The 24,306-nt window shown below is 37.4% G+C and overlaps 1 protein-coding gene across 1 annotated transcript; it reads left to right on the top strand.

Moving 5' to 3' along the window:
- Positions 1-1,751: 1,751 nt before the first annotated feature.
- Positions 1,752-19,144, top strand: npffr2a (neuropeptide FF receptor 2a). The gene is made up of 4 exons (XM_019263355.2): positions 1,752-1,990; positions 6,452-6,786; positions 12,674-12,773; positions 15,836-19,144. Exons 2-4 carry the CDS (start codon positions 6,459-6,461, stop codon positions 16,686-16,688), a joined length of 1,281 nt encoding a protein of 426 aa, XP_019118900.1. The 5' UTR covers positions 1,752-1,990; positions 6,452-6,458; the 3' UTR covers positions 16,689-19,144.
- Positions 19,145-24,306: the final 5,162 nt, after the last annotated feature.

Raw genomic sequence — 24,306 nt, 5'->3', positions numbered from 1 at the left:
AGATTGTGGGAAGAGCAGGTGCTGCAGGACTCTGCCAGATGCAAAATAAAGTATAAAAACATTTTCTGCTTTTGTTACTTGAATAAGTAGTGTTGTTTTGAGAGATAATTAGCTATACTGAACAATTGTTCCAAAAACAATAAAATAATGAAAGGCATCATGGTAAAAAGGACATGACATAGCTCTAGAAGCATCACTTAAGAGAGCTAGCTATAACAATGGCAGAGAAAAGAATTTCTTTAGCAAACCACCAGCTTCTAAAAAAAAACACAACTGAAGACCAGCAGATCCAGGAAAGCATCCTGCCTCAGAGATCACTGACACCAACTGCAGTATCAGCCTTCAGAAGCTCCTTGGGAGCTTGGCCATGTCACCAGAGAGTCTTGGTGTAGCACATCAAAAGATGTAGAATCATGTCTAACAAAGCTCCAACCTAAAGCAAAAAACTTTACCTATATCAGTGGCCTCATCCGAGCTAACATCTTCTGCCTTGTGCAAGAAGTCTGCAATTAAAGAACATGGCTACACACAGACATTTGAAACTCTTTGAACATCAATGCCCTCTTAAGGGACTTATTTCCTCAACCCTTAAGCGCCAAGCCACATTTGGAGTAATATAACTGGAGACCTCAGCTCAAGCTAAGTGCTGCCGGGGAGTTTCACATTATTATTAAACAGAAATTTCACACCTTTGCTGCAAATATCTTGTTAAATAAGAACCAATTTATATGTATGAAGTATAGCCTATTCGTGTGCCCCAAACTTAAAGCCCCTTTCCACCGTGGTGTTCTTTGAGGTGTAATAAACATGACAGCTGCTGCAGCTGCTATCAAAGCTTTGTTCTGAAATATAGTTCTGCTTAACAATTTAAACTCTGGGATTAATACCATGCCTTTCAAGCATTGTATTAATCCCAGTGTTTTATCTACAAATCAATTACCAAGTCCATCATGATACAGTTTTACACAATGCATTCTGAGTTAGACAAATGAAACATAATATGATCATATAAATTCAAGATGTTATTTTCATTTGCTGCAGGCTGTATTTTATATTAATGCAGCCTGGTTTAAAATTGATACAGGAGTGTATTGTCAGTCACACAAAACTAGAAAGAAAAATGAATTTGATTCATTTGGAACCTAATTTCATTTGTCATTTAATCATTCAATAATCTTTTGTTTTGTTTAATACACCTGCAGATAGTTCATTATAAGTATATGTTTCACTTTGTCTATAGATGTTTAACATATTATCATATCATATAGAGTATATGTGACAATTGATGAACATAATTTTGAGCTACACCAACCAAACCCCAACCACAGTGGTGTGATATCAGAAAATGTTTTTTATTAAGTGTTACCGATTGTTCTGGCACCTTGTGTGTGTGTGTGTGTGTGTGTGTGTGTGTGTGTGTGTGTGTGTGTGTGTGTGTGTGTGTGTGTGTGTGTGTGTGTGTGTGTGTGTGTGTGTGTGTGTGTGTGTGTGTGTGTGTGTGTGTGTGCGTGTGTGTGTGTGTGTGTGTCCTCAGTAGCCCTGTTGGTTCAGGTGATGTTTACAGTCAAATGTGCAGCAGCGGTGTCACCATATGTGACCTGCCCTCTTCCCTGCGGGGGGTGGGGGTGGGGGGGATATCACTGAACCATTAGCCTGTTCATCCTTCTCTCATCCCCACCCCCTTCACTCCCGACGTCACCGCATCAAATACGGACGGATCCGCCCGTAAATCCTCCACTTGCGCTGTGAGCGGCTGGCTGAGCGCATCCTGTGCCACACGAAGCAATTCCCTGCGACGCACCGGTGATACCGACACAGTAGTAAACACCGCGGGAGGACGGAGCGTTACTCTCTATTTTTTTCTCCATGCCTGCCAGAGTATTGTCGTTCTTATTGATTTACGTATGTCTTATTCAGAGGAAAGTGGACTTTTTTCTTTTTTCCCTCAGAGCACACAACCCGTCGTCAGCTTGATTTGAAATAAACCAAGGTAAGACAAGTTGATTCACCCGTTATTCACTGCCAAAAAAGTACAAATTATGAAACGCGAGGTGCCGCAGGTGTCCCTACAGGTGCATATTTATCTGTGATTTATTTTATTTCATTGAGTTCACAAAGTTTGAATCGCAGTCACTGCAGCCAAAGCTCATGAAGCAATTTAGGCGAATGAGGCACAGGATTTTCAGGTCAGTGAATCAAGTGTTTCGCGCCCGTCCTACTCTCCATCCCGCTCTCTTGTCCTGCCAGTTTCCTCAGCTTTGACGCAGCAGTCTCCACAGAAACCTCTTTGTCCAAAAGTGATCAGTCATTCACGCGTGTTTTCTTTTTCTCAAGTTTTGGACTGTGACCACATTCGCGCAATTGCGCACAATCAGAAGCAAAAAAAAAAAGTCATTTTTTGTCAGTGCAGGTGAAGTGCAGAGACTGGCGTAAAAATGTACGTCCGCATATTCTTTAGCCCTGACCCACTGGTGCAGGTTGTTCACAGTTTGCTGTTGGTAAAAGTGAATCAAGAACACGCGTTTGCGCGCATTCCTCTTGGTGCTGCTGAGAGGAAATGAGGAACGTAGCTCCAGTACGCGTTGGCCATGGCTAAACCTGACTGAAGAGAGTCTAGGGACATGAACAGCAGTACAGTTGAAAAAAAATACTACTTAAATACATCTTGTGGTAACCTTTAAGAAAACTGACCATGCATTAAGCCTCTAAACACCTGCTGGCCTCTTTGTACCATTGCCCTGTGTCAGTGCCATACAGGGGGAACATACAGAACAAGCATGATACAATCACTGTAATCAGTGGTTATTTTTTTACTCACAGTGGAGGAAAGTGACTCAAATAAGAAATGAAGTGGGATGAAGATTGCAGGGGGTTTGTAAACATGCACATTCTATTTGAAGCAGAATTTTCCAATACTCAGAAAAGACAGGTGATGGATTTATCATGTTATTAGGTGTCTTTGGGAGACAGTTTAAATTATTCATGGGATGAATGAACAGTGACAGAAAACCATGTTTTTTTCACCCCTGGGATGGCCCAGTTGTAGTTATACTGTATCCTGCTAATATTAGTGAGACTCAATTAGCATGATAACATCAGGGAAACATGGCATAATGAGATGCTTGTAGCTGACAGACAGAACCTCTGCTAATTCACTCTACTGTTGCTTTGATTAGAAAACTGAGTCAACATGAGTCAGAAGCGAGGCCTCTCAGGCCGGCAGTCCTGCTTAGGGTAAAGTTGGTTTTATGAATGTTAATGGACACGCTATCATGGTGGCTGAAGGAGGTTAAACTGAAGTAGAAGGTTATGATAGCTCCATTTAGAGTTTCCGTGGTTTCAGTGGATCTTTGAACTGTTTGTATTTTAAGATTCCACCTCCAGACTTATGGCAATCATTGAATCTGGATAAGTGCAATAAAGCTTTCAACTTTAGCATGAACAAGGCCATAAAGTAGACTTATTAAGTGTCACCTGAGAATGTTATTCCTTTCAGGGTGGAAAAATCCTCTACAAACACCTTTCGCTGGAAACTAATGATTTCCATTAAAAGCCGTGTAATGAACAGCACAGAGAATGACATTGTGAGAGAACAAGAATGGCCCTATAAGAAACCTACTATTAATGATTGCTCTGGTTAAACAATTGTAATTTATAATCACTAGCTATGGGTGAAAAAAGAAAATAACTTTTGTTATATCGGCAATGGAAGCAATTCACTGGATCAAAGGACAAAGCCGCCACTTCTTTGTCTGCAGCAATCAAGGCTTTTGCAATCAACGCGCATATTTTGAGTTCAGCATAATCAAGGTGCTCTATAGATGTTATATGGTTAAACTCATTATATGTCTGCACAATATAGAAACAGACCAGAAGTAGTGTTGGAAGTAAAAGAAGATATTGGTAGATTTATTGAATTTCTCATTTCAATGATTTGCCATTTCCTCAAACTCAACACTATGTATCTCTCTCTCTAAATTTATAAATAGCAGCTCAGGCATCCAAAGGCGCACTAACTTTATTAGATTTAACTTATTTAAACCCTTAGCAACATACAAGTAAAGCAAAGCCATTTCAGTTTTACAGAGTTTAAGCCTGTGTAAGGACTAGGAGGAGGATTAAGTATTAAATCAACAGATTTTGATGCTTAATCAGGAAAGATGTCATCTGAAGCCATCTGTCACCCCAGATATCAGATACCTAATATCGGATTTAGGCCAAAGATGAAGAGAAATAGGTGAAATGAGGTTAAAATCCAAAAATGTATCACTCATCATATTTTAAAAAAAAATCTGATCCAGAGGAATATTGTGAACCTACCACATCCTTGGAGTGTGCACAAATCACATCCACTTCAAAATGACTGATGCATGAGCTTTTTCTTCTTTGTGGTAAAATTTGCTTGTCTCAACAGGAAACCAGCGTATCTGCATAATATTGTTTTTGGAGCATTATTCTACTTGTGGCCTTTTACACAGTAGAAAGTCAAAAGGCATTTTGCAAGTCTCTGGAGAAATTGTACACCTTGGAAACTAAAACAAAAACATCTATTTGTCACTTAGGTCCTTGTTTGTGAGTCCATCTGATCATATTTGTGATCATACTAGATTTTTTGATTATGTTTATTGTGTACACACTTTGTACATGTTCAAGTGTATAACACAGGAGAACAGCATGAATTAGTGTCTACAGGATTGCAAGGGGTTTCAGAGGAAAAAGGACTGTGATCAAATTCTCAGAAAGTCTATTAATTTGCCATAGTTAGGTCGGAGCACCTTGGTAGCCAAATAGTTACTGTGCACACAGCATAGCCTTCACAACATTGCTGCTTGGACCCATCCCCATTTCCTTTTAATAAAAGGTGAAATCAAAAGATATACATCCTGCTTGAAGACTACTAGGACACATCTACGCCTCTATAAATAAGTCATTAAATCTGCAGAGTTGGGTGCCAACCCATTAAATAGCTTTTAAAGTATATATTTCCTCGGCCCCTTAGCAACATCCTTTATTTTTCCGGTTATGATTTATTCACACTTATTATCACATTTTATTCAACTCATTCACACACAAAAAGTAGCAGTAAGCCTATAAGTGCAATTTTATCAACTGTGAGGTTAATCACTGTCAGTGATGCGAAAAAGGTCAGCGAGATAGAGAGAAAAACACATAAGTAACATCTAATTATGATTCTGCGTGGTTATAGTTACAGTAGACATAACGATTATTATTTCTGCTCATTAACAGCTGCACTTGTTTGATGCAAATCTCAATACTTCGACAGGCAGATACTGTTACTGTTTATCTGCTGTTGACTTGGAGAAAATAATCACCTGTGCACCTGAGAAACTGCTCTTGGAGACAGACATGGTATTTCTAAGCCAACAGTAATTTTCTTCTTTCTCTGGATGTCAGTTTCCAGTGGAGCAACAATGGAGTTAGACACCACATGATGTTCACAAGGACTACAGACAGAACAGGGAAAAAAAAAATGACTATGTAAACAGCATTTTCAGATTCATGAATAAGACTTCATGTTGACTACTTGTCAATATTTTTGTGACATTGTTAAAAAGAAATTTTGACATAAGTATGGATTTTTGTTTGTGTAGTGTAACTCCACAAGTGATAAACAGAAACCTATTAAATCAAAGTGTAACAACGTAAACATCTGTATTATGGTCCATTACATCAAAACAGTAAAACAATAATAAATATTAACAACAAAAGAGAATGGCTAAAGTAGTCTATTGGTCAAATGAGTTAGTTAGGACTTACATTATTTACGTATTATTTTTGTTGATGAATCCCAGGTGACTGAAAATAAATCATAAAAAAAAGAAGCACAACCTCACATTTCTGAAGATGGAAGCAGTGAATGATTGGAGTTTTTGCTAAATAAATAATTTCAAACATTATAAAATTTTCTATGGATCAACTAATGTATTCATCAAATCACTGTTTTCTTCTTCACAAAGATCCATAAACCTCCATAGACCTTTATGCATGCAGCAAACAAGTGAAGCGCCCCTGTTTTTCAGAACACATTAATCTAGAACGTGCCATACTGTCAGGGATCTTAATGAGTGCTATGGTGTGATCAACTGGCAACTGTCATTGATGTTCTGATACCTGTAGTTTCACAGAGAAGAAATGTGTGAGGAGCTGAGGCTGTATGTGATTTTGATAAGCACTGGTGAACTCAGCCATTGTCATTATGATTAATTATGCACACCCTATAAATGGAAACGATGGCACCACGTCATAATGTAACTAAAGATATCTTCCAGTTCAAGAAGCTGCAATCCTCAATATTTCGCAATGGATGAAATGTAAAACATTTTATATAGGCATTTTTAAAAGCTTATCAGGATTTCAATAAGTATGTATTCTTTTAAATTGAACTACAAAGTAAGCTGATTCATCATCTGTCTGTTTTTTCATTTTTCAGGTTTAAAATGAACGAAGGACTTGAGAACAATTTCACTCAACTGTATGACAACTGGACATTTTACAACTCCTCCTTGGAGTCTGTCATACCCAGGAGCAATATCACCTATGTAGGATTTTACTTACATCAGCCATCCACAGCAGCCATCTTCATCGTGTCCTACCTGCTGATCTTCCTTGTGTGCATGGTGGGAAATGGAGTAGTGTGTTTCATTGTGCTGAGGAGCAAAAACATGCGGACTGTCACCAACTTGTTCATCCTAAATCTTGCTGTGAGCGACCTCCTGGTTGGGATTTTCTGCATGCCCACAACTCTTCTTGACAACATAATTACAGGTGAGCAGGAGAGTAATTAAAAGTTATTTAGATAGGAGTTTGGCCAAGCTGGCTGCATGGTTGTAGAGGTAGTGCTACAATTCAATTGGCTGTTTTAACACTTTGATCTGCACTGAAACAACTTTTAGATTGGTGTGGACTCATCAGATGTTTACGATCTGATGACTGTGACAATCCCCTGAAATTTCATCTAGTGCCACCAACAGGCCAAATTTCCACATGTTCAGCTCTTAATATAGGTCAAAAACTGTAACCCAATCGTAACCTTTACATCGACTGCTATAAAATTTATAAATAAAAGTTTCAAGATACGTATTCATAGTCAGAGAATGAATCTGTATGACTTTTGTGATCTTCTGAGTTTTCTTCTGGTGCCACTGGCAGGCTGACATTCCTCTTCTTGAGAGAAATATCTCAAATCTACCAGAATTAATTGACATGTAATCTTGGTTTCTTCGATGCACTGTAAGACCTTAGATGATTCCTTGACTTTTCATCATATAGTTTGACATTTCCACTTGTCCAACACTTCAATGTAATATTCCTATTTTAAATACCATAAACAATAGTATACTAGCATTAGTTAGTGAGAGTTCAATCAAGTACAATTGAGGTTAATCAATGTTGAAGTAAATTTGACAAAGTTAACCTTGACAATGAAAGTTGAGCCAAGTTAGGCTTGGTTAGATACAAGTACATGAGAAAGGACATTTTAGTATTCTTCTGGTACCACCCACAGCTTCACAGGGCTGTTAATCATCTGATTAACTTTAATCCTTAATCCCTAATGATTGATATTACTTCATTCATTGCAGGGCTGTCTTTGTTTTTAAGATTTTTCATTTCACATTAATATAAACTACCAAGGTGTCTGCGATTATCCCTGTTTTATTGAATGACCTATTGTTTTCTTAACAGCCTGTGGTGATCAAAAGTAAAGAAGTTCAGCAAGTTGACTTTGTGACTCATCATGGAGGCGACAGTCTTCCCTGCATGTATAAATAAGATCAGGGCTTTTTGCACATTGTGCTGATTGGACGTGACAGTCGGCTCTCAATGACACGCGAATGAGTGATTCTTAAGGCGGGTGATAGTGGTTCCAAGCTCTGCTTCTTCACATAGGCTGTCTACATTAGCTGCAGTGCTTTCTAAGAGAAGACTTATTGTTTTCAGTTTTAAAGCGGGAACAAAAAACAATAAAAAACCGACTAATAATTCAGGATGGTCTAAGTTTAATACTTAGACCATAATTACAGACCAACTTTCCAATTATTGTCTATGGCAGCAAAAATAGCGTAACCAGTCATTATTGTCTGAATCATGAACATGAAAGATTGATATGGATTTTTTGCAATATCCAGCTGGCAGAATGCTTTGGTTGACTAAATCCCTGCTGTAATGACTTTAGGTAGCTGCAAGCTGCCCATCATTTGTTATATTAGTTCTGCAATAGATTATCCTATTTAGAATCATACAAATTTTTATAAAATCTTTTTGGCAGAAAAGCATCTATACTTAGTTATTCAAAAATGTCGGTGAACAACATCTGCTGCTCTGTGAATAGATTTCTGTTTTCTTTTCTTTTTTTACCCACAAATAAAAGACCTACAGTCAAATCTTATCAAATTTGTTCATATCTGACAGACTAGAAGCTATGAAATCTCCACCTAAAATGAGACCTAACATTTTTTTCTTTGATGGAAAAAAAAACATCACTAAAGCCCAATTTACAATGTGGTTTAAAACACATGCTTTCTTGTATTTTGAATTATGTTGCACTTTGGCACGACCTATTCACTAAATAATGTATTGGTATAATGTATATGTAAGGTTGTGGGTACTTATGATACCTGATTATATACAGTAACATTTGGCAGGATGTTGTTTTGTCAGAAATGTATATTAAATAAATAAAAAAAAAAAGTTTTTTTCTACCGTCCTTGATGCACACACATAACAGTAAAATTAACAAAATACTACCGATTTCACCAGTTTTACAACCACTGGTGGGTGCTCGAGGAGAGGCCATGAGGTCACTAAAACCAAAATGGCTCATCCCCTCTGGAGTATTACTATGTCAGTAATCCAGTCAGATCAGATCCTCGTATTTTACAAGGTAGTTGCAGTTAGCCACTGACAAGTGTTGGCAAAGGTAATATATTGACCTGTTGCTGATGATAAAAAAATAGGTGAAGATTCACTTACACTAAAGTAGCTGTCTCTGAGATCCTTATTGTTACTATGGCCAGACCTCATCAACAGAATTTGCACTGACCTAGTGATACAACTGACAAATATTCTCAATGTTGGATAATCTAGTCCAGGAAATGCCAGACAATACTGACCAATGACCATCACATCTTAACAGAGCCAAAGTCTTACAAGGTCTTACAATGGCTTACTGCATTAGGGTTAGGTACAAAAGTATGATGAAAAATCAGTACAAATGATAGCACCTAAACTTATTTTGTATAATAACATTTTTTTCAGTATCTTTCAGCAGCAGAAACAAAAAACAAACAAACAAAAAAAACAAAATCAACCAATTAAAATGGAAATTATAATAAAAAATAAAATCCATTTTCAGTTTTTGCTAAAAACAGGCAAAGAGCTTCCTATGTAATGTAGCTAGATTTCAGACCATGATGACACCACCTCTATTGTCACATAGTTTAAGAGGTTCATAGCTTCTCTTGACAGACAATAATTTTAGGTTAAATGTTTTTGTATGTTTGCAGGCTAAGACAAGAGAAAATATTTAGTGTTTTCTGCATTCATGTACTTTTAAAGCCTGCAAATAGGAGGAAAAGGAAAGAAGGAAAAGCCCTCAGAAAAGCTGTAATCAACAAGTGTTTGGTGTTTTTACTTTATAATTACTTTAATGAATTATTGAAAGAGTCAGGGGACGAGCAACAAAAGTAAGTGGATCCGGGGTCAGAGTGACAAGATGAAGTGAATAAAAGAAAATATCAAATAGTCATCAAATGTATGCAAAAATATGCTTTTAGTTGTTTATTGGAGAGAGTTTTTATTACCATAAGCTGGTTCTTATCAAGATTAATGAATGTGAATGTGTAATTTAGAAGAATAGCATGCAGCGAACAAGAAAAACTTGAAGTTCAATTCAAAAATGTGTATTTCTTACTGTTGCTTCACTTGGATTTTTGACTTCCTTGTGAAGAATGATGTTTGTGCAGAGTCTGAGACTAAAACACTGTTCTCACATTCGTCTACTGAAGTTTCTCTCAGCTCACCATAAATCGCAGCTTGAAAAATGATTTTGTGACTGATTACAAACACTTTGAAAGCCAGTCTTGGCACAACATAAAACTTGCAAAAATCATTTTAATGTGGAACCAAAAAAGTATTTCCAACAGTCTTACCTAAGAAGTAGAAGTAGTAGATGTGGTTTTGAATTGAGAGAGAAATTCATTCATTTGAAATTATTATTCAAAAATAATATTTATGTTAATAGTTGTCTTGAGTTTAATGTACCTTTAAGAGTTTTACCAAACTGCTATTTACTACAGTCTACTGTTAGGTCATTTATTTATCATTCTGTCCATCCAAGTATGTCATGTAGCGCCTGTCTACACAACTGTCCATGTCTCCTAGTGGAGAGGCAGACACATGAGGGAAAGGGAGAGCACTATCAGTCATTCCAGTTGACTGGCATTCAATAGATATGGGAGATCTTCTTCAGGCAGGAGACAGAGATGCGAAGGATCACAGACAAAAAGAAAAACAACACCGCTATTTAGCTGCACGGGGAGAAGAGTCAGAGTTCTTCTCAAATCTCAGTAGGACTAACAGAGATGGGGTGATGCCTGTAAAAGGGAGTCAAGACGAGTCAGGCTGCAGTTTGCAAAAAGGCACACGAAAGACTCAGGAGGAGCAGGAGGTGAAAGACTCGCTGCTGTCACAGAGATGAAAACTGAAGTCACTCGGCTGTAACACGAAGCACTGTGTCAATCAGAAACTGGGCAGACCTCATCACAAGTCTAGCAGCATGGAACCAAGAAGCTGCGATGACAGCCTCCTGCTGTGCAGAGCTTTTCAGCGGCAGGGAGCTGGGCACTCAGACAGCCAATGACATTTGACTGGGCAGTGAATCATACTTTTAACATGACAATGAGTACTGAACACTGGCTACAGTCACAGAGACAGGAGTGTTCAAAATAGGTTTTCTAGTCTTCAGTGCCAACTAAAAAGAGATTTCACAGAGGATTCCAATCTCCACTGAACATGTTTTTCATGTGCCTAATTTGTCTCTCAGTGTCCATGCGTCCATCCACACTTGTCCTCAGCTTCAGTAATAGGTTTGAATTGTTTGCTAGATACTATGTCTTAACTGCACAGTCAGAGACCAAACTGCTATTATCTTTCAAAGAAAGCTTTCAGCTGATACACCATTAGGATGTTTGCAGCGCATTTCTACCCGATGATGACGTGGGTTCTGTCATCTGGGCCAGTGCTTATTGCAATTTGTAAACCACATGAAACAAGCATATTGAGGAGATAAAAGCGACATCATCACTCAAAAGTGTTCTTCATATCCACTCAACCTCATTCAGTTTCTAAAATTACACATCACTTGTATTAGTATCACATTAACCCATTTGTATTGCTTTTTTTTCTGTAAACAGAAATGTAACAGCTGGACTATCCGTGTGGGTTGTGATACCTGACATGCAATTGGCAGGCAGCTCAATCTGTTAGAGCCTTGGCCATGGTAATTAGTGTTTCCTGCCAACAACGAAAAAGGATTTCAGGTTTTTCACAGGAATAAGAAGCTGTTTGCATTCCGACATAATAAAGATAAAGGGGTAAAAAAAATGGTACTGTATGTAAAAAAAAAAACAGTGAAAGATGAAACTAAAGAGCCAATATTTCAGTTCATTGTTACTTTCACCATCCTATTAGGGTTGTCAAAATCATCCCATGTCTTTAAAACAATATGATCCATTATTTACACATTCAATATTATATAAAGTACCAAAGTTATTACAAACACCGAATCAGAATGAGGCCATCGTGACAGATTAGTAGTACTGGACAATCTCCAACTCTCTCTCGTGCAATTGTCGTACTGACAATTGTGAACACAGTACTGACAGGATATTCATCTTTCTCTGTATTCTCCACATTACCACATTGATTTCGAATCTCTACATCATCATGTGTTCTCCACATTACCACATTGATTTCGACTGGCTACATCATCATAACAACAGGCCTTCTCCACATGCAGCTTACCTGCTGCTGTGAAAACAATCTTTATTTGAGCATCTTTAGAAAAAATACTGCTGTCCTTGTATGATGTAATGAAAGAGAGAAAGAGAGAGAGGTGGGACAAGCCGGTGTGAGTAAACACAAAGATAAGGTGGAGAATGACAAGATAATACAGACTAGAAATATAGTAATGTATTCAGATAAAATATAAAACCAGTTGGAATAAGTCAATTTTTGCAGTGGTATCGTAGGAGGCATTGAGTGCCATTTTTTAATACTAGTATTGTATTGAATTTTAAAATCCTGGTCATATGAACCTTACATCCTCATTCTCTTCTACATACATTTCCCCGAATGAAGAGAACAAGGATAACAAAAGACCTCTACCAGACTTCCTATGACAAGCAGACTGAACTGCACTCTTTGCTGTGTTGGTCGCTGAGATAGTGAACTAATGGTTAGCTACTGTCAGCACCGCGAATAAAGGGGTTGTTCTCCCTCAGGACACATTGATATATTATGGCCAATGCCTTACCATGCTCTGATGTGGGTGTGAATCTGTTTGAGGAAACCTGAATTTAAATATACACTTCTCTTCTGCCTTAGCTTGGTGTCTGAGCAATAAGTCAGCTGAATGCATCTTTCCTCTCAACAGGATGGCCTTTTGGAAGCCTGGTCTGCAAAATGAGTGGTATGGTCCAAGGCATCTCCGTGTCTGCATCAGTCTTCACTCTGGTTGCTATTGCTGTTGACAGGTACAGTTGCTGTAATTTTACTACTACCGCTGCTGCTACATATAATATCAGCAATACCAGCAAATTTCACACTTCATTTTCACGTCAAAGAGTGTGGTGTGCAAAAGATACAATAGATAAAGCTACACAGAGAGCACAACCTACCACAAAAGTTGCATAATGGAAGGTTGAAAACTCCCAGAAAAAAAATAGATGATTTAGTCGTCACATATACAAAAAGAGAAAGACATTTAATTTAATTCTGCAGATACATTGTAGGATTCAAGCTTTGTTCAACAACAAAGCGTCAGATGGACAGTCCATTCTTAATCTGAGAGTCCTGCAAACCTGCACTAAAGTCATGTCAGTTGTTCCTTGGCCCCTTTTCCTTACTTTTCACCACACATAAAGAAAGATAAATGAACAGAATTGTACAGCTCTCTCATTTTTATCGTGTACTTGTCCTCTTATGAACGATCATGCTGAATAGCCAGCAGTTGGATGTAAATCCTACTTAATCACTCTATAAATCCACACAGAAAGCCGCAGAATCACACAGTTTGGAACAAGCTTGTTGACATGAAGCCTAATGAGTCCACACATTCAGGGGAGTTACAATTCTCTAAGCTGTGAAAGTAAGCTAGAATTTTATTTTTGTGTGTTGAGACACTAGACTTGCAGTGACATCATTCTGTCAAAATTTGAATGCCAGTCTGTGCCTCTGGAAAAGACAAATAATGTATAAAATGATTTGACATCTTAAAGTCACCTTACATATCTATCAGGCACATGATTCAAATATTATTTAAATGGTTGAAGAGCTTTCTTACCCTTTTGGTCGGTGTGTTTATGCACAGATAAGCCAGATAACTTTGGAGGCTTGACAACTCTGTCACACTATTATTGATTATACCATTATTTTAAAATCAATGTTCAGATGACATAGATTTGACATCTCACAGTAGCCAACAAAATCCCCATTTTATAACATCAGCATTAATACCATCTGTAATCATGAAACCGATGTATGGGTCTGGGTCTCTGCATGCCTCTGTTCTCAAACTAACAATCACAAGATCACAAGAGCTTGACTCAATCCACCTCCTGCCTAACATAGGAGTCAGCAGTTCAGCCTAAGCTGGAATGATTTCCATCCATCTTCTGGATTGTCTCGAACTAATGTGCTGGCAAAAAAGTGCCAAATGTGCAAAGCTAGACTCAGATAAAGTTTCAGTGGACTTAGCCTCTGTGTCTTAACTTCTCTGTTTACAGCAAATGCCTGCAGATGCTTCACAATGAAACTTTCCAGTGCTACAAATAATAGTCATACAACTGAATTTTTTTTTTTTAAGTATTAAATTTGATGATATTAGTTTTTAAAAGCTGCATGACAGTCCTTCTTTTCAGTTGTGGAATGTAAACTAAGTTTATTTATTCAAGTAATCTTAATATTGAGGAATGTTATATGAAATATGAATAAATCTGAAAGTGATCAAATAGCAATTTATTTTCTAAATTCCAGAAGCCATGTACTTGGCTCTATGTTCATTCATACACCAGAGCTCCAGACTTTTCCACTGGTGCTGCTTGCTTACTCATTTGGTCGCACCAACACATGATTTATTCACACCTTTCGTTGGTGCTGCATATTATTAGTCAAAAGACAGTTTAGAAGGAAATGTCACACTGTACAGTACATTCCTGTATCTGTGGGCATCATACATGAATAGATAGAGGTTGTACATGAATAGATTGTAGAGAGAGTATTTATAGGAACATTGTTAGGATATTGTCCAGTGAATGAATGTGTTAAAATTCTGGTGGATCAATCATACTTAGATGGTTTACTTTCTGTTTTTTCAGTTTAGTTTTAAAATTAAAAGGGCTTCACAATGCTGCTGTTAATAATTTCTACAATCTTGGAATACATTATCATAATCAATCATTGGTTTTACAACACATGCAAATTGGCTTGTTTCCTCGGCTGCTAGATTAGTGCTCTAAAGGCTAGAATAGCAACACTGGTTAAACTAGAAACGGCCTGGTTCTGCAGGGTGATGTTCCTCAGAGAGTGGGCTACTCGCCACATGACCACATAAAATATTCATGTGCATACTGTCAGAAAATGGTCACAGTTTGGAGCTATGTACTAATGGCAGTTTCTCTAGATTAAGAGAAGCTTTTGTTTGTAAAACAGTGTCCATTTGAAACTAATGTGGAATAATGTTTACACAAGCATGTAATTGTCAACTCCATTTTGACCTCCATATTGACCTATACATATGGTAAGGTAAAATCAATAGGTAGGTGTCGCGGACAAGGCTTGAGACTAAAGAACGGGGTAGTACAATTTTTGAAGGCTATAGTCTTGGTTCAAAGAAAAACACACACACACAAAAAGATTGTCCAGATGGTTACTGATGTGATTAGTCATGCATGTTTTCAAAACTGCACAGTGAGAGAAATAAAGAAAAAACGGATCTGACTTCAAAAGGAAGGCCAAAAAGCACATTAGCCACCCCAACACCCCATAGTCACAACTGGAGGAGGTCACCAGACCCACACTTTATTGTTGCTGCCATCCTCAGACACACAGCTACTGGCTAGCCTGTCACTGCCTCCAGCAAACTGCTGTCCATGCACAGTATACAGAAACAAAGTACACCAATCTCATAAATGCATAAATATCAACATGTACAACAGCTTGCAACACTAACAACAATAATGTCAGTGTTCTTAAACATATTTGTGATTCTGAAGCAGAAGCATTTGTGTATGTGCTTTCATTATGTAGCTCTTTATTATTTCATAAGTACTATTGTTTGCATGCACACCACTTTATACTTACAACCCCAAAGTTCCAGACAGCATTACCACCGTGCAACTAGAGGCTGAATTTGTCCATTTATTAATCAAAGTAATTCATTATAAAATGTTATGCCATTTAAAGTAAATGTTCCTTACTGTCACTGAATTTCCTGTAAAAAAATATATATCTTTTTTTGAAAGCAGAATAAATCTCTGAATCTCAGTCTCTAATACGTGCATCTTTCTTATTCAGTCTTTTTGAAATCTTTTTGCAGATTCAGATGCATTGTCTACCCATTCAAGCAAAAGCTGACCATATCCACAGCCACCTTGATTATAGTCATTATCTGGGTTCTGGCCATATCCATCATGTGTCCCTCTGGGGTGATGCTACAAGTGACCAAGGAGCAAACCATTCGGGTATTACTGGGCTATGACAACAAAACAAGCCCGTTTTATTGGTGCAGAGAAAACTGGCCCAATCAGGAGATGAGGAAGATTTACACCACTGTCCTGTTTGCAAATATCTACCTTGCCCCTCTTTCTCTCATTGTGATCATGTATGCCCGGATTGGCATTACGCTTTTCAAAACAGCAGTCCCAACAGGAGGAAAGCCAGGCCACGCCAACCGCCACACTGTGTCAAAGAAAAAGCAAAGGGTGATTAAAATGCTTCTAATAGTTGCTTTGCTTTTCATCCTTTCCTGGCTTCCTCTATGGACCCTCATGATGTTGAGCGACTATGCCAGCCTGACTGAGCAGCAGTACAGAATCATCAACATTTACATATATCCCTTTGCCCACTGGCTAGCCTTTTTCAACAGCAGCGTCAACCCCATCATCTACGGTTTCTTCAATGAGAATTTCCGCAGAGGATTTCAAGCTGTGTTCAAGTTCAGTCTGTGCACAGCGGACGGACAGCGGAGGAAAACCTACTCGCACAGGCTACAGGGAAACTCTGTGCTCCCAGCTAATAATGCACAAACCTCCCTGGAGCCTATTTCTCTCAACAGCCTGGATAAGAACACTTCTAGGCAACTCAATCATGTCAATGAACAGGACTTGGTCATGGAGGACCTGGAGAAGGCATCTTGCAGCAGTGGAGGCGTGACCGCAATATCTATTTGAGGGGTAGGCACAGAGACATTCTTCTAGGTGATACGTCAAGGTGTTTACACTTTAAGTAAATTGCCGTCATCATTCAAACTTAGGTCCCCCACTGAGGGTAAGTAAACCACACCTGAACAGGTTTTAGAAGCTGAAATTTCTATATAATTTGAAACAATTTCAACACTGTCAGAAATGACAAGTAGAGCAGTAATTTATAGTTGTCCTGTATCAACTAATGGCAGAAAGATACTTCACAGGGTTTGTCCTGAAACAAATACAAATCTGAAATGAATATTTAAATTACCAATGTGAAAAAAGAATACTAACTTTGGTTGTTAATCTTTACTTATCACCTTTAAGGTACACAATGTATTTTGCACATATTTTGTCATGTTAAAAATGGATGCAGGTTGAGCTGTTGGAAGTGTAGTTATGAAATAATGGAAAACAAATCTTGTTGGCAGTTAAGTTGATTGAGAGGATACTATCCTGCTCCATCAAACGTGTATGTATAAATGTATAAAGATGCATCAACACGTACTGTGATGTTTGCAGAGCAGATTTCAAAAGTAAAGTCATTTAATGACCTTGTAGATTGGAAAGTTGGACGGAGCAACCATTTCCCCTCTTCATTATTATTCAATACTGAGAACCAGAAGTACTGAAAGTACTTTCAGACCCTGAATACAAAAATCTTTGGGACCTGTAGAATGAAGTCATGTCAACGAATTTAGAAAGCAAGTTTGTTTCAAAAGCAAAGTCTGTACAAAATTCTAAACACAGCTTGAAAGCCAAAGGTCTCGCATATAAAATCAAAGACTTTACAACAGCAACAGAAGTTGAAGTAAGAATGTCTCACGCAAGCTGGTTGTGGTTATACAGCACCAACAAGTGTTGTAGAGAACAAAACTCTACAGACAATCAAAATTTTTACTTTTTCTACTGGTGGATTGTCGTCTCAGCAGCTTGAAACTAAGGCTTTTGGTGGCTTTGGTGCGGCTTGCAAAGTAAACTACTGAACAGCTTTTTAGGCTGCTTACATTACTATACTACATCAAACAGATATGTATTGAACAGTTCCATTTTAGGAATTAGTTAATCTTTTTTTTTTTTAATGTACCAGTCTTGAAGATGGTTTGGCCAGCCACCATCCTTCCATTACCTATATTAGCTAGAAAAGTTAAACACGTCGACATTTTAACAATGATTGCAGCACATGAAGCTTTGACAGCATGCCAATAGTAAAGACTATAGTGAAGATTATACTGATTAATGAGTTAATTATCACTTGGTGTAATTAATGTTGGAGACCACAACAGAAGCTGTAAAAAGCACTAACTAGTAGCAGTTAACATTTGTAATGTCGATTCAGGAAATATGTTGATTTAAATCCCTAGCATGGTTGTGACTGGCTTTACTGTGTTTTGAACAGCTATTAATAAAAACAACAGATCCATCTGAATAGACCAATATAAAAGTATGCAGTAATTGATAAGCTGGTTGTTTACTTGTTTACTGTCTTGCTTTTGGAATATACTTTGCTTTCATTAAAGTAATGTTTAACAGTTAATTAAAGGTCTATTTAAATATGAATTGTTAGAATCCAGCATGTACTTCTACAGCCCAGAAAGGACAAACTAAACACTGGCTTACATTTTACAGCCACCTTACTTTCTCCTACACACAGTACAGGGTGTTGCAATCAACAACTACACTGCTAGATGCCAGTAAATCCTACACACTGTTCCTTTATAATGCAAGAACCTTTAATTATAAAACTGCTACTTTAAATAGAGTAACCCATGGGGTTAATAAGATTCTCTCAGTAGGTTAAAATACTTCACCATGGCCCTTAAAATTTGCTATTTAATAACACAATTTTATTAGGCAGGGAACAAGACTAACTGTAAACACAAATGGAAATGCAATTCTACAGGTCACAAACATAACAACAATTAACACAGTTGTATTACTGTTTTACTTTTCAGGCTTAAAAATACTTTTTGTGCAGATGAAAGAAAGCTGTTGGATGTGAGCCATCTTCCTACAAATGAACATTTTATTTAGGCTTTTGTTCTGAAATCTCCTCTTTAAACCAGTCTATAAAAAGGTGTAATGATGATAAATTGAATATTCATGAATATCTCATGAGCCTGTCATGAATGTGCCATGTAAAACTCAGATAAAGTGTTTTGCTGTTATTTACATTTTTATCTCTCTATGAACAGTCTTGTGCAGTTAACCCATACAGTATGGGAAAAACAGAGGGCCTGCATTTGTCCCTAAACTTGTATTGTCTGCTGTACGTATATGTTACTGAGTAAAGCTTAGAGTACAAGTAATAATGTGAATTTGTCTTTGTGAACAGACTATTAGGAAATCCGTGGAGGTTAAGTGTACTAAACAACCTTTGGTTCAAAGGTATTTTACATATTTTAAATCTTTATAGTTGGTGGTGTCTGTTAAATCTTTAAAAAGGCCCATTTTTAAAATGTGTGTAGCAAGGACATAAAAATTGTGAAAAAACAAAAAAACTAAAGAAACATACCATATATATAAAATTTAAAAAGACATATTCACTGGCAGCCATATTGGAGGTCCTTCACTCTTCTACTGTAGCTGTACACAGATTATAAGGATGGAATAGCCTCAAGGGTGCAAAGATGCAGGGCAAAATACAATCAAACATTTTGAAACTTTAGTTCTTTTATGGAAAATTCTCAGTGTAGCAGCTGAGTCATCAGTGGTGTCATAAATCAGTGCCAAATCAGACATGTGTGTTGATAGATGTTGTGAAAGACTATCGGCTACGCTACCATATGCTATCCCTATACATGAGCATACACAATACGCATTTTACTGACAGCAAGTAGGAATTTATAGTCTCTCTTAAACTACACACCAATTGTACACAGTGTCTGACTACACTAAGCTCCTGCTGCACTGCAAGTTTCAGTGTCCACGAGGCAAACATTTGTTCTTCATCAGCAATGTTATGCTGACAATTTTTGCACTACAATCATAAATACAGCGGTACATTTAGATGTGATAACAGATGCTACCAACTTGATTAAGACAACATTTTGGTGCATCTCATTTTGAATGTCAATAAAGCCAACGTCACAGCACAGCTGCTGTCATTAATGTGTAATTTTCTTCCTTTTTCATGAGTATAAAATGAGCATATCTGCATTTAGCAGCTTGTTAATAACTGCTGTTTGTTATGGAATTTCCTATCCTTAGGTTACATGAGGTTACGTGTGGGCCTTGAGGTCCTCAGCAGTAATAATTGTTTGGCTTTGATTGGGAACAGTGGGTGCAAGCCTATCTCAACACTGTGATGGCCAGGGTCCAAGAGACCTATTGCTGCGTTCCTAGATATAATAGATAGCTTGCCGTTGACATTCCAATCTGCGTAAACAGACATCTGTGTCTCCAGACTAGAGTATGCTGACAATAACAAGATAAAATCTGACAACAGAATCAGAAAAATATGTAAATCAGAATAACTATAGTGTGAATCTAGATGCATCTATAGGTGTTTACAGAGAGCAGGCAGCGACTGAACAGACGTTCAGGCTGTCTATGTCCCTTGCTCTTCTCCTGCTGTTTCTCCAAGTAAAAAACAAAACAAAACAGAAAAGTAGTTTTGTAGTGCATGTGTAATACAAATGTAAAAGCATTTATATGGATGCACAAGAAAATTTTACACATAGAGATGAGATCTGCTCTGGCAAAAATAGACCAAGTGTGTAAAGACAGTTGAGTGGGGAAAAGACCCAGGCGTGAATTGGTCTGGTCACTTACTCAGTGGAAACACACATCAGCTAATATGGCATGGGACTGGACAGGAGCTGGATGCAGCCAGATGCTGTGTACACAGGCTGTTAGTCTGCTTGTCTTAAGCATGTGGAGCGCTTCAACAGCAGATTGTAGTTGTTCGAGCCGCAGAGAAATGTTATGAACTGACATCACTGGCACTGCACAAGCCAGCACTAAAATATTTTGACAGTTGTCATGAGCGGACACCTTTAATCTTGACAGGTCATCCACTAAATCCCCTCAGGTCATTTGCCCTGCTGGAGACCTTTTGCAACTTATCCTGCTGCATCTCTTTCATTGACTGATGGGCCCTCAGGGATTTTAACCCGTGTGACACTTTGGTGTCACATGAGATGTGGTCAAATACCATCATACAACACTCATCAGCATCACATGAATAGGTTATGAATAGTTGGGCCAAGACCAAATAAGTCTTATAAAATTATGTACATTTATAATCACCATCTGGCTGTATTTGTACAGAGGACCTCCAAGATGGCACCAGATGCAGTTGCTAAGAGTTTTTTTTTTTTTTTTTTTTACACTTGTTAGTCTTTAAACTGTACTGACACCCTTGCTTTTTGTGTTGTTTTTGTCATAACTCATTCTGCCATGCAGCGTTTATCCATCCAGCATGAAGACCTTGACCTTTCCACTGAAAGGGGTTCATGTCCCTTTTGAGTATGGCTGTCTGATGTGTTATTACATGTTGTAGAGGCCCCTTTGTGACCTTAATTTGACCCCTTTTTGAAGAGATAGTTCACATGTTCTGAATACTGCAACTTACTCGGAGTGAGTGCCATTATTATACATTGTGACAGATTTCAACTCCCTGTAATTTTCTGGCCGACTGGCCATCTACAAACCTCATTCATATATCTGGTTTATAATTAGATGCAATTCCTATAGGCTACCAAACATACTGAGCGCATCTGGCAGTATTGTTATGTACAATGCAAAGCACTGTGGGCCATAGGTCATAGCTGGAGTTTGATAGTATTTAATTGAATCTGAACCTGTATCTGAACTCTCAAATTCCACTGAATATAGCTTGGTTTAATTTTCAGAAATTTTAAGTTGAGCTTGAGAAATGTAGATCCAGGTTTTGAGTCAGTAAAATACCCAAAGTGGGGCAAGAAATCAAAAATCCAGCCTCATTTACATCTAATTGAGGACTAAAGCACAGAATAAAAACATCAAAATGCAATGCCAGCTTGTCGCCCTTTTAGTCTCACAGCTATAGCTGGGTATATTGCAACATGATCCCAAATCCCCAAACAATACAATATCATATTTGGGAAAACATTTCGATGCTATTTCTTATTTAACAAAAAAACATAAAAAAAAAAACAGAAAAAGTAGTAAAATGTAAAATTTTAAGCAGCCATTTCTATTGATTTATTCTTGCTAAAGATGTCAAGAGTACCTACAATAACTAAAAACAAATACTTGTGGCTTTCATTCGAACATTGGCACAAAGATGTTAAGTGTGACTCCAGTATTGAATGTAATGAATTTGTACTTTTTCGTGCCTGTGGTGAAAAAAAAAAAAGCTTTCTGCTTCGAAGTGTGGAATAGTTACTGTGAACTGCTTTTTTGGGGAGGGATTTACAGACTACTGATACCTTTGTATAGTCTGCATGTGAATATCTTGTGTACTAGCATGTGTGGTTTTGTGTCTGCACCTACACGTTCTTAAATAATGTTGAACAACAATTCTAAAGATTTATTTCTATGGACACAAAGGCTGGTTGCAGTTTTTACAGGAAGTGGGATAATAGTTTTTTCTATAAACGAGGAAGTCAGTGGTGTCCTATTTAATTGTGAAGGGCTATTCATCACATTATCTATTACCTCTGTGATTGTCTGCACAAACTGCCATATTTATAGTCAAGGTTCTGAGTATTAATAAATGCTTGTTAATGCCGCTGCTTTGAGGCATTAGTGATATAATGACTCTTTCCTTTGCACATCATCTGCTGTAATTTATTATTTACAAAGGGGATTGTGAATTTAATTACTAGAAGATTTAAAATTATGAAAACTGCTGTGCCTCTGGGAGAAAGCAAGCTCCCATAATAAAATCAAATTTCAACACAGATATTTTGCCAAATCTTTGATATGCCATGGGATATAAAGTTGGCCCTGTGACAACATACTCATACATGAACTACTACATTATGCCCACTTGATAGAGGCAATAGACTGAATATGAAGAAATGAGTAGTACTCAAAGCATTTTCTGATTATGTTTGTGATTATGTTACTAATCTTAATGTAACTGCTCCACAGTTCTAATCTAGTGAAGATTCAGACTGAAAATAGACACAATGTTAAAACACTGCAAGTAGCTGTGATAGCAGCAGCGTGTTATTTAGGTACAGGTGAAACAATTTAGTACAGTCCAGGAAGTGAATAGTGAAGGGTCCCTGTATGTAGGAACATGATTTAAGCAATGCATAATGAGGTGTTTGATGGCTGATTCATGTGAAAACAACAGGAAAGGTGAAGATGCTCCAAAGTAAAGATTATTTGTCTATAAGGCTTGATATGTTCATGTATCAGAACATTTTTGTGTGGATTATTGCTTTTATAAAGTGGACAGTGACCAAAGTAAGTTACTGTTTTCAAATTGACATCCATTGTTAAAGCGTGTTTATAGTTGGATTACTGTTAGTTGCACCTGTGAGAGTTGATTTATGGAGTGAAAAGTGAATATATATCCTGCACATTGATTCAGTAGTTAAACCATTCACAAGTATCATAAATACACAATTCATGTATCGCTCCATGTTCTGTAAGAAGTCATTTTAATGGAATAATTTAAAAGTAGCCAACGTAAACAGCTGAATCAAAACAAGTTTGGATACAGTATAAGGTTAGCACCATGTAAATGTCAGTGAATGATTGACATGGGCTGTTTGGAAGCAGCTTAGAATAAAGTGTACCATGCTTCATAGTGACTCATTCAAGCCAAATCCTCTTTGAGAACTCAGTTGTCAAATAAAGCATTTATGAATAGATCCAGGCTATTTTGAGGATGACTAACTACAGTATAAGAATGTACACTATTCTCTTGATAATGTAGCAGCCACTATTTGTGCTTTCGGATCATTTGAAATCTTGCATAAGCAAAATAAATATTCCTAATGTTTATTGTAAATTATCATAGTGTTGTGAAAGAAATGTGAATGGGAGAAATATTTTGGTTTTGCTGTGATGATGAGGTTGACAGAATGGACAAGAGCAATACCTGTGTGTGGAATTCATCTGGACATGGTGTTTTCCCTTCCTTGAAATTTTTTTTTTCGTCCATCATTCATACTGGTGCATTATTTGTTTTAAAAAATACAGGGTTATTCTTAACTATTTATTAATTATTTTGTCTACAGGAAAAGATCCAAATGTGTCATTTATGTCCAGTCAAACCTTAAGGCTGCGTCTGAAATCATTTACTATTGATAATCTGCTAATTTGTGCTGGTGTCAAGTTGTGCAGTGAGAATTAGTTTACCTTGTACTTTTAAGTGTGCCAAAACTATCCCACAGTATACCATGAAAAATTAAGACCAAGGGATGGTTACTAAGTGCCAAAACAGAAATGACATTCGACATGACCAATAATAATGTTTGATGTCGTCTTATAAATTTATCAACCAACACTATGTATTGTGAGTAGGGAGTCTATCTATTCTTTGAATTCTTTTCTGCTTTATTCTTATTCTACCAAGCTGAAAAGCTTGATGTTTGCCTTTTGTCTTTCTGTGTTCTATATACACTCAATGACCAGAAAAAGTAACACCTGTTTAGTACCA

Source organism: Larimichthys crocea, chromosome III (genome assembly GCF_000972845.2).
Source record: "Larimichthys crocea isolate SSNF chromosome III, L_crocea_2.0, whole genome shotgun sequence".
NCBI classification, from domain to species: Eukaryota; Metazoa; Chordata; class Actinopteri; family Sciaenidae; genus Larimichthys; species Larimichthys crocea.
The sequence above is the reverse complement of the archived record's forward strand: the minus strand, read 5'-3'. Positions and strand labels throughout refer to the sequence as shown.